General features: G+C 36.0%; 1 protein-coding gene across 8 annotated transcripts in view; it reads right to left on the bottom strand.

Annotated features, from left to right (window-relative positions):
* Positions 1-1180: 1180 nt before the first annotated feature.
* col21a1 (collagen, type XXI, alpha 1) overlaps positions 1181-12184 on the bottom strand; it is a 31714-nt gene continuing 20710 nt past the window's right edge. The window contains exons 23-30 of one of the 8 annotated variants that reach the window (XM_027022888.2): positions 11530-11565; positions 10466-10510; positions 9801-9833; positions 8840-8986; positions 5284-5338; positions 4052-4243; positions 2684-2761; positions 1181-2186 (exon numbers count right to left, since the gene is read on the bottom strand). In XM_027022888.2, the coding sequence (XP_026878689.2) occupies positions 1999-2186; positions 2684-2761; positions 4052-4243; positions 5284-5338; positions 8840-8986; positions 9801-9833; positions 10466-10510; positions 11530-11565 (774 nt within the window). In that variant the 3' untranslated portion in view covers positions 1181-1998. The other 7 variants (XM_027022896.2, XR_003411509.2, XM_027022904.2 and 4 more) reach the window with 7 other exon arrangements.

Below are 12184 nucleotides of genomic sequence, written 5' to 3'. Positions count from 1 at the left end.
TGAGTGCTCTTTTCTTTTAGTTTATACTGCTAATGATTTTATGTTAGAAGCACAGTGCAGTATTTATAGCTGATGTTAGCCATTGAGCAAAAAACACATTAGTTTATTCACCATGTAATTCAATTAACTTGTATAAAGCTGTCTCACTGAAACACCCCTTCCATTTTCCTTTAGCTTTCATTTGATGTTGCATGCTGTGAAGGCATTAGAATGATGAACAAAGAGGACAAAGCCAAATGTGCTGTATACTGCAGCGCACCTGGTAGACCAGTTCTAGAAAATTGCTAGTAACGCCATAGTCATGGGGGAGGAAACACACTGTCAAGTTGCTAAATATATGTCACTCAAATGATCATGTCTGAATAAAAGTGGCAAGAAAAAAATCTATAATGAAGAATTTATAGTGCCATCATCTTCAATTCAGGATGATGGCTACAGTAAGTTGCCACTGTTCTAAATGAGTTTGAGTCAGTACACCCCAAAAGCAATTATTTTCATTTTCGCATTTGGGCTTCTGCTTATTCTTTCATTTTTATTGTCAAAGAATCCTTTTCTAGTGTGGTAGTGGGTTTATGAGATGTTTGTCATTGGCTAGAAGGGAGAGAGAGCCATTTATGTTTATGAACCTCTATTCCAAGTGAGCTAGAATGATGAACAAAAAAGCCATTACACTGCAGTCTTATACCATGCTGGTGATCTGCCATGGAGTAGATATTTCCAACCTTAATATGTTTTGCATATTTTACTCTGATATTCATATGAACTACAAAACCTGATTGAATTTATCTAGGGAAGTTAGAGTAAAATTTGATCTAAGGATGGCATGTCAGGGGAGCAGAATTGGGCATTTCTCCTTTCTTCAGTCTTAATAGCTTTTATAAGACAGATGTTTGCTAGTCTTTATTTGGTCATCACTCATTACTTTTTATTTGATTTTTTTTTTACATTATTTTAAATATTTTGAAATATTTCTGGTGTTAGATAATAAACATTCATAGTCTCTAAGACTTTCTATATACAGCAAACACCTTTTTTTCTGTGTGCATATGATTAGTTCAAGTATTTAATACACTGCAAGAAATAAGGCACAGAAGGCTTAATAAAAAATTTTAATTAATATTATCAAAAGTAATTCATAAATCATAAAAATACATAAACAGTAAGAAAAAATAAACCTTGCAAAAACTCATCCAAAAAGTGGAATTAAAATCAGATTTTAGTTCATAAGAATAACTAAAACTGTTTTAATTGTTGAAAGGATAACCAGAAAAAGTTCAAACAGCATAGGAGTATCAACTCTGAATATGTAATAAAATAAAATTACATAAATATAATAATATTACTAAAATGGACAGAATCATGGTCTATTGTTTATCTCCTGTTATCCTCTGCTATGGAAAACAAGACATTCATTTAATAGATGAGCAGGCAGAGCCATCTTGAAAAGCATGCAGTTTTATAGTTTACATTTTAGCTATGAAAGAGAAATGTGATGTCAGAGTGTTTAATAACATTTTTCCAGACACAGCATCTTGAACATGTTAAATAAGGCAAAATTACCAAAAAGAGATGCATTACTGCAGATTGGTTGAAAAGCTACAGACAAACACTGGAGGGAGCTAAAGAGTCAGGAAATGACTATATGTTTGATTCAAAGTCTATAAGCAGTACAATCCCACAACCATTGAATGCCTTTTATTACAATTGATCTGATGCAATTTGCTAACTATAAAAACTTTCTAGTTACTAAGGACACCCTTCAGTTCATGAAAGAGAAAAGAAAATAAACCAAGTAAAAAAGTGTGAGATAATGTTTAGGCAATGTCATGTTTCAGCGTGCAAGGGTGCTTTTCATTATTTACAGTATTAGAGGTACTTAATGTCTCCATGCATTAGAGACAACCTTGAAAATTTGATCATCCTGAGATTGGAAAGGCTTGCCATTGCTCACTCATCAAGCACCAGATCCAGATAGTCCATGATTCATCCAAGGTTATTTCAATAGTTTGGCCCTTTACCGAAGTGATCCCTTCTGAACATTGCACTATAGCACATAGATGGATGGCATACTCCTGGTGCCCCAGGTTCTCCAGGATAGCCCCTTTTACCCTCTTCTCCATGGTGCCCAGATGGGCCTGGCTGGCCAGGATGCCCTGGTTTACTGGCCCCTGGTGGACCTATAGGACCTAAAATAAGTATTAGAATTTATCTGAATATAACAAAAATAACCAGGAATGATGTTTGAAAACCTAATTTGCATTATAAAAACCCTGGTAGATGATATTATTTAATCTTTAAAATGCAATTAGAATACTAAAGAAGAAGCGTCTTTTAAATGACAAATGGCTTTTATATTTAGAAAGAGGATCTAAAACATATAGTCTATTTCTGTCAGCACATACGACAAATACAACCAATGTTTCATCTCAGCTAATTCAGTTTAGAATTTACAGTGCCCATTAGCATTACAGAGCTAGAATGGTTAGGATGTTTTTTTCCATCTGTCAATCTATAACATTAGAAATTGCAAGATGAATTGATGCCTACATCTGAATTCTAAATATAATCTTTTTATTTTAAATGATTACCTTGCAATAACTAGTAATGCACAATTGTGTTATATTATTATGTTAATATATGTATATTATAGGGTCGTCAGTTGATTGATGATATATAGCCTTGCCTGGAAGTCCTGGAGGACCTGGGTATCCTATTACTGATCTTCCTTTATTTCCTTTTTCACCTTTTTCTCCGGGATCACCTGGAATTTTCCAAGACCAGTTAGCGTGAGGCAAGTGTGAGAAAAGTAGAGGATGTGTCTCACTATGACTACTTTGTCATTTCAGGCACTGTGAGAAAACAAATTTGCTACAATCTGATACATTTCTACATTGAATTGGGCAGTATCTATAGTGTAGATATAAATATTACTCATGCTTAAAAACAAGTCAAGGCTACATGTATGATAACTTTCACAGATGCAGTGTTTTCACATGACTGTATAGGTCATACAGTGGATCAAAATATATTCAAATTAATTTTAAGACCTAAGATTCACAAAAGGAACATGTTAAGCATGAATTGACCATCCCATAATTACTTGTGCCTTATTTGTTTAATACTTGGTCTTCACTGAATCATTGCGTTATACATTTCTGGGAATACAATAATACTGAAAACAACTGGTCTTGCACTTATGCCATGGGAGGCATGACTTAGTTTAGCTTTCCCCAGGCCCCTGAGTATATTCATAGGAAACACTGGTCAATGAGGGCTCTCCTCTGAGTGCATTTAGCTTTCCTGAAGGGATTTGAACAAAGGGTTGAGAGAGATAGCAAAAATATGACAAGATACATCAAGATATTTTCAAGAGACATTGTACATAAATATTTAACAAAAAATTACTTTTTAAAATACTGATTAACAAAACATTCAAATAGCAAAAAATGATGTAAATTTTGTTTTGCAACTGTTGTTGCAACCTCCATGAAAGCCTATACAATAATAATATGAAAAGATTTATTACTAAAACCACATGGAAGCATGTTTTAATGACTATCATCGGTAACCGTCAACAGGCTATCATCAGTAAGCATAGCATCTGCCTAAAATCTGTCTTGCAGATTAGCTGTCAACATGCATCAGCCAATTTAATAATTATGGTGGTAAAAGCAGTAAGCCTGACTAACCAAGTAGCCTTGCTGGCTAAATATCTTTTCTGTTGTTAAAGAGCCTTCAGAATGCCATTGCTTTTTGGTTATGTTTCAAAAATATTTTTATAAAGAAATCTCCAGAATTCCAGAATATTTCTTTTCTTTTTTTAATTTCTAGAATTTTATATCGATGAAAATATAAACGTTTCACCATCATCTTTCAATGAATTTCTACTATACCCTTCATTTTTCCTGCATCAATAAATGTATCAAATAAACCACAAATTCTGTAAATCATTATTGCCATTTAATAGGGGGAAACTAGAAAGTGGGTTTGAACTGGAAATAGCTAACACTGGATTTTAAAAGGCACTCGGTGCATTTCCAAGGTTTCTTACCTTTCATGCCAGGAATACCAGGCCTCCCAGGTAAACCACGGTGCCCCTGCATCCCGTTAGATCCTGGCATTCCTGTAAAACCTCTTGAACCTTGGGGACCTACTGGCCCTGGTGGCCCTGGGGGTCCTAACCTCATGTGGCAGTGGTCACAACTTCTCTGATGGCTACTTAGCAGAAGTGAAGAAATCTCAGCTGCAATTCAGAAAAGTGAAGATTTATGCAGGACAAAGATATGCAAAACCCTTTCCATGAATATAAATGTACACATGTATTAGAATAGACTAAATGGACTTATTGGAGCCCATGATACCCTTGCCATTTAATTGGATAATTTACACATAACTGCTTTAAATCTTTATGTTTAAAACCTTAAAACGTTCTGTTTAAAAAAGTTAAGGATGTTTCTCACTAAACTTAGTATACTTTCTCAACTACCTAGTTTGGTAGTTTGGTTACTAAATGTGGGACTGCTTATTGTAATTTTGTTCAGATACAGTAATCTAACATTTAGCCAACAAATGTTCTGAACTGTTTAAGAAACACTGAATCATTACAATTTAAGAGCAGATTGTAATTTACATAGAACCTTCATTCAACCCCTTCTCCTCTACTATACTTATTCCCTTTTTTGTCACTGTAACTTTAATCCATTTTAATATATTTGCTTACATTTACTACAAAGGGATTGGGGAGTTTATAATTCATTCATTCATGCATCTTTGTGATATTGTGATCATTTTTAACATGAAAATGTTTAGCTCCATTTGTTCTCAAAACACTATAATCATTGAACCTTGGAACAATATAGTGCCATAGTAACCAAGTTGAATGCTTGCCATCATTTTCTTGGAAATATTCTCACAATAATAATATAGAAGACATGGGTAAAGGTGTTGTAACAGAGACTGATGCTAATTAGAGTAATATTAAAGTTCTTTTTTGTCAAGATTAATGTGAACCTTCCCATTTTAAACTCAGTGTTCTTACTGTTGCTCTCACTAACCTATAGATTCGAGCCCAAATTCTTTTCCGGTGATATTGAATTTTCTATATTCATTTTTAAAATGACATTAAAGTCATACAATATTAAATTAAACTGTTAAAATTCTACTTAGCATAACAGAAAATATTGATGAATTGTTATTCTAAATACTTATACTTATACTGTGTATGACTATGTATGTGACGAATGTGACTATGTATGTGACGAATAAAACCAAACTTGAACTTACATTGAAATACTTCTCTGCATATCTGCTGAATATGTTGTTCTGATAACTCTCTTCCCTGTGAAAACATTTATAACCAAACTCCTGATTTGTAAATAAAATAATTTGGAGCATAGATATACAGTACTGTCTCTAATACAATGTTATATTTTCAATACAATGTTTTTTCCATATTTATTTATTATAAAATGCACAGATAATAAAGGCTATCTGGTAAAACATCCTGTTTCTCTGGAAACTTTATGTACTCTGCATTTTTATTACTGTGCAAAAATCAAACATTTATACACACACACAAATATATAGGAATTGATTGATTATTTGCATGTAAAATAATAAAATACTATGACCAACAGTATACCAATATAAAAAAAGTTGAATATTTGTTGTGGGGAGGGAGATAGAGAGATAGAGATAGATAAACCTATCCAACCAACCAACCAACCAACCAACCAACCAACTAGTACGATTCTAGTACTCAATACCACTCAGTAGCATCCCGACACAAAAAGAAGAATTGTACAGTGTGATCGCAGTTGGTACGAATGAACTCCTGTACCGCTCCTTACTACAGTGGAGCTGAATGCGTCCGTGGCTAAAAGTGCTCCACTGTATAGCCAGTAGATTATGAAGGGGGTGTGAAGTATTATTCAGGATAGCCTTGTCCTGCTTTTAACCACCACCTCAAAACTGTCCAGAGAGCAGCCCAGGACTGAGCCAGCCTTCTTGATCAGTTTGTTGAGCTTGTTTGTGTCTCCTCCTCGGATGCTACTTCCCCAACACACAGCTGCAAAGAAGATAGCACTCGCGACAACAGACTGGTAGAACATTGTCAGCCTCTTGCTGCACACATTAGAGGAACTCAGCTTCCTCAAAAAGTAAAGTCTACTTGTCTCCTTCCTGTACGTAGCTTCTGAGTTGCCCTTCAAGTCCAGTTTATTGTCGAGGATGACACCAATGTATTTGTACGTTACCACCTCCCCAACATCCTGATCCTTGATGGTAATAGGACTGGTTATTGTCCTTGTCCTCCTGAAATCCACCACCATTACCTTGCTCTTGTCCACATTGAAGAGCAGATGGTTCCTCTCACACCACTCTACAAAACTGTTAACCACATTTCTGTATTCTCCCTCCTGACCATCCTTGATACATCCAACCACTGCAGAATCATCAGAAAACTTCTGAAGATGGCATAAGTCAGACCTGTACTAGAAGTCAGTAGTGTACAGGGTGAATAGGAAAGGTGAGAGTACAGTTCCCTGTGGTGATCCAATGTTACTGACCAAGACTTCAGATCAGCTTGCTCCCAGCTGCACATATTGGGGTCTGTAAGACAAGTAGTCCTTGACCCAGGCGATCATAGACACATACAACTGCATTCTCTTCATCTTCTCCCCCAATCTGAGAGGTTGGATGGTGTTGAATGTGTTTGAGAAATCAAAAAAAGTGATTCTTACAGTGATGTTGTTCTGATCCAGATGTGCATGTGCCTTCTAGAGTAGGTAGATAACAGCATCATACACTCCTACCTGCTGCTGGTAAGCAAACTGCAGAGGGTCCAGGAAAGGGCTGGTTGTAACTTTTAGGTAAGGGAGTTGTGAACGTTTCAAATCAACAGATAATGACTGTATGGAGAGAGGGGGTGGGTGCCGATATTTAAGAGGTGTTGATGTTAAGGAACTGGCGGAGATGCCCCTGCAGGTGTGGGGGGAAGGTGTTGTGCTGAACGTGTTAAAAACACATTCAACTCTTTGCCCTTGTCTTGACTGCCCCCAATAGTCTGTTGCCTAATTTTGAAGCCATTGATCTGCTTCATGCCTGTCCACACTTCCTTTGTATTCTGCTGAAGCTTCATCTCCAGCTTCCTTCTATAGGCGTCCTTATTCTCCCGGAGTCTCACCTTAAGCTCTTTCTTTAGCCCCTTCAATAGTTCTTTATCCTTAAGTCTGAAAGTCTGTTTTTTCCTATTAAGAAGTTCCTTCAGGTCTTTGATGACCCACGGCTTGTTATGGAAACAACGTACCCGCCTGACAGGAACAACGATGTCAGTGCAAAAGTTGATATAATCGGTGATGCAGTCTGTGATACTGTTAATGTCCTTGCCATCTGATTCATACAGCAGCTCTGTAGTCTCAAAGCAAACCTGCAGAGCCTCCTCTGCCTCTGGTGACCACTTCCTTATCAACTTCTTTGTCACAGGTTGACTTAAAACAGGCCAGTATGTGGGTAACAACAGAACCAGTTTATGATCTGATCATCCAAGTGGAGGGAGAGCTGATAAACTGTATGCATCTTTAACATTTGCATACAAAGATCCAGCAATCTGTTTTCCATGGTAGCGCAATTGACAAACTGCTGGAATCTTGGCAGTGTGGTGGAGAGTGAAACTTGATTAAAATCTCCTGAAATAACAATGAAATAGCTCAGGTAGGCTAGATGTTCCATTATGCTTATCTTCCTGCTGTATCTCTAAGGTTGCCCTTTAGACTGAATAAGGCCTACAAATGTCCACTTACAGAAAGCGCCAAAATAGAACCCCACTGTCAACATAACTGAAGTTGTGTGAACTAGAAGCTTAGAAGCAAAAGCAGATGTCTCCCTTCAGTGTTGGCAGGCATTTCTCAACTGTAGTTCCTGAGGGAACACCAAAGGTGCCACCAAAAGTACCATTGCATTAAATGTATATAGAGAACCCTTAATATTAATAGATAGAGAGAGAGAGAGAGAGAGATAGAGAGAGAGAGAGAGAGATAGAGAGTACACACACTGTATAATTAATGGGTAAATAACTTAAGGGATGTACCTGCAGTTTCAAATGTTTTAATTATTAATAGTAGTAGTAGCAATAATAATAATAATAATAATAATAATAATAATAATAATATGTATGGGTGTTCCTTATTAGTACCCAATGGGAGGTCTGTTTTGAGAACCATGTATTCTGTTTCAAATTGAAAAATTGATTGAAAATTCAGCCTGTTAAGATTTTAATTGTAGATCTCCTTCCTTCCAAGACATTCATGCATTAGGAGACACAGCTGCCCTGTAACAATATGGCAGCCATGTTGATACACAAGATTCAATTGCAAGGTATTGGAACGAACAAAATACAATTAGGTTATAATTGCAAATGTGTTTTATTCTATTGATTGGTAGGAGAAAATAAGTCTGCCATCTTTGTTGACTTCTGTTAACCTTTGCAAACTAGCTACTTACAGCAGGTCAGCCACCACTGACTCTCATACTGAGGGCTAATGTGCATGGCAGTGATGATAGGCAGTGGACCAAGTCACTGTGAGGCATATAAAGGGGGAAATGCAATGTTTCAGAACTTAACAATTAATCTTTTCACCTCTACAATTAGCACACATTCTTTCAATGCATATTACTATATCATTTAAAATTCTATAGTTATGTTTACAATGATATATTGAGGAGGGCAACTCTGTTTTTTCCAGAAAGAAAGCATCGGGTCCCCCTGTTCCCCCAACGATTTCCACCCCTGTTTAGAAGAATGTTTTGCTAGTGTAAAGTCGTAAGGAGATAAGACACATACAGGTTGTCCTTCAGGCCCAGGTGGTCCAGGGGGTCCAGCATCCCCACTCTGACCTCTGAGCCCAGGGTGACCCAGTTGTCCTGGCTGTCCTGGTTGTCCCTGGTGCCCTGTCTGTCCTCTGAGGCCAGGCTCTCCTGTTGTCCCTTTCTGACATGCACGAAAGCACAGCATCAGCAATGAGAGAGAGAGAGAGAGAGAGAGAGAGAGAGAGAGAGAGAGAGAGAGAGAAATTGAAGTAGAGAGAGAAATTGTAGTAATATTCTTTAACTTCAGAGTATTCTATATTTAAACCCATTTAAAAAAACAAAAAACCTGGAAATAACTTTCTTCTCTGAAATAGTGCAGAACCTTCATAAGCCTAATGTCAATTTATGTTTCCTTGTTTATTGGCCTTAACTTTGCAATTATTTACTTTTTCGTGATGTTTGCTGCTTCTCTGTCGTTTCTATAAATGCCATCTTATATCAACTAAATAGGTTTAGTTAGTATTTACTTGAACTTTATTAATGTATCACCATTTTGTAATTATCTGCATATCATTGCTGCCTTAGACTTGTCATGCTGAAGTAGGCACAGCTGTAGTTTGGCACTGTCCTTGCAGCTGTAATCCCTGAACATATGTAACATGTTGCATGTGTTTTTTTATCAGGGACCCGCACTCCAATTGTCAATTTGAATGATGACTGTGTTGAAGCCCATACTGCAGGAACATTCCTACTGCATTCACAGTAGGATATAACACAGTATGGCATGTATAGCATACTGTCATGTATAGTGCACTTGCCGCTTACTTTAACTCTTTGATACCTACTGTTTTGCTGTTAATGAGAAATCATCAATTAATTTTCAGGAAACAAAGAGCAAATGGTATATTTAATACTATAATGTATGATTAAAGGCTTACTTTGATGTACTGGTTTTCAACCTACTTAAAAAAACTGCAGTACAAATATTAACCCACCTCTCCTTTTTGTCCAGTTAGCCCTGTCACACCCTGCTCACAAAGAGAAACATGGGAATCAACAGCCATTCATACATATATTTCATAAACACAGAAAAGCAGAATTTCTTCATCAGTATTAAAATAAATGTATTCTGTTCAAAAATCGTCTGTTCTATTTACGTTTTAAACTGTTTGTGTGGAATTTGTGTGGAATTATTGTGCTTTTTGGCACAATAGACCTTTAATGACATTACATGATCCTGACTTCCTTCAACCAACTTCACTAATATCAGACCAGATATCGAATTACAGTGCATTTCTTTGTTACACTTGTTTGAAGGCTTATGGCTGAGGGCTGTCACTTCATTGGTGATCCTGCTGATGGCAAAACCAGTATGTTTTAACCTTTTCTTGGTAATGAAACTTGCAATTACATTCTTTGAGATATTAACAGTGTTGGACAAGGCCTAAATCTGGTGATGTACCCCTGTCTGAATTTTCAACTGTCAAAACGTCTTCCAAAACTGCCTACACATTTTCTACTTATGGGTATAGCAAAAAAATTAAATTTTGTTAATCCTCATCCTTATTTAGTTACACATGTAGATGCATATTACTGTTTGCAATAAACACACAAGGGCTTCATAAGTCATTTAAGATGAACATTCTGCCTTAAAGCTTACATTGTCACCAGGTTTTCCAGGGTCTCCTTTGTTTCCTTTCAACCCCTGTTGAAATGCAGAAAAAGATTATCACCCAAAGGTCCAGTCTTGAATTCCAGAATTACTGGTATAGTCAGTGAGTATGAAAAAGGTAGATAAATTCTAAGTCATTAATAATTTCAAAATTGTAGTGTTCAGTACCAGGAGAAAATTATGATCTCATAATTCCAAAAAAAATAAAACAATTGTTACAAATATTGTCCCCTAGAATATCCAAAAATCCATAACTTCACTGTCACGGTTGGGTGGCCAGTTAGCAGGAGGGAGATGCCCACTCCTGCTAGGGATCACACCCCTTACCTGTTCCACTCACAATCACCAGAATACTAATTGTATCCACCTGTGCGTTACTCAGACTCCACCTATTTAAACCCACAGAAACCAAGAGACAAGGCTGCACATTAGCGGACCTAAGACGCCAGCCATGTCTGAGAACTACATTCACGCTACCTTTTGAGAGCCAATGTTTATGTTTGTTTAGTGCTTCCATTGCTCTGGAACAATGGATAATAAAGACCACTTTGTTGCAACCTCGCCTCTCACTTCCATGCCGCAAATGTCACATTCACTATACATCCTAGTGGGAAGTATGCAATTTACTGAATAACTCAATTTCCAATCACATTTGGCAAACCTTACAAATAATGTAAGGGGTGATTGTGGCATCTTATAGATTTTGGGATTTGGTAACCTCAAGATGATCAGTAGTTATGATCTTGGGTGAAATTTTTGTCTTTCACATGATCTGATCTGCCTGTATATATATATATATATATATATATATATAATTAATTATTATTATTTAATTATTATTTATTTATTTGTTTGTTTGTGTTTGTTTGTTTATTTAATTATTTATACTGTATATGCATGCAATAATTGAAAATAATTGGGATTGTTCAGAAACTTCAACAATGAGGACAGGAAATGATGTTAAGATATGCCTAACATACAAGAAAATAGGTTATTTTATCTTTAAAAGATTGTCAATTAACATTTGCATTGCATTTCAAAGTGCACTTTACCTCTACCCCTCGTTCACCAGTATCTCCTCTTTGTCCCTGACAAAAGACAAAAAACAAAAAACAAAACACTGAGCATGTATGCTGGAGAAATTTAATAAAGAAGAAACAAATCACCTCAATCTTACCAATAATTAACATTGCCATGCCATAACACATTTAACTACATGTAATGTAGACTTTTTGTTTTTGTGTTTTAGTTTTGTGTTTTAGGTTTCTTTCTCTTCCATGATTTTCCCACAATTTGTTAGATTTTTAAGATGTAGTATGCCTTACTGTAAATATTCTGAAATAAAAGTGAAAAAAAAATGTTGGAGAGAGTGGAAAAAATACATATATCTATAGACTTTGTTATTCTAACATATAATGTTGCCCAAAATGAAAATAATTAATATTATATATGATATATAATAAATTTTATATTTATACTCATGTACACTCCGGATTAATAAGTCAGCCTATGGAATGGATCGATAGGAATGGTGCAAAACTACTTGGATAACAACTATCTGCACAAAATTATCTGTACAATCACCGGCACATATTATGAATCTATTTTCCTTCTCTTAAATATCTTGGAGACATTTTCTTACAAGAACTCCTCCCTTTTCAGTTGTAGAAGACACCACTGTAAGACATAATTACTATATACATAAAT

Source organism: Electrophorus electricus, chromosome 11 (assembly GCF_013358815.1).
Source record: "Electrophorus electricus isolate fEleEle1 chromosome 11, fEleEle1.pri, whole genome shotgun sequence".
Lineage (NCBI taxonomy): Eukaryota > Metazoa > Chordata > Actinopteri > Gymnotiformes > Gymnotidae > Electrophorus > Electrophorus electricus.
The sequence above is the reverse complement of the archived record's forward strand: the minus strand, read 5'-3'. Positions and strand labels throughout refer to the sequence as shown.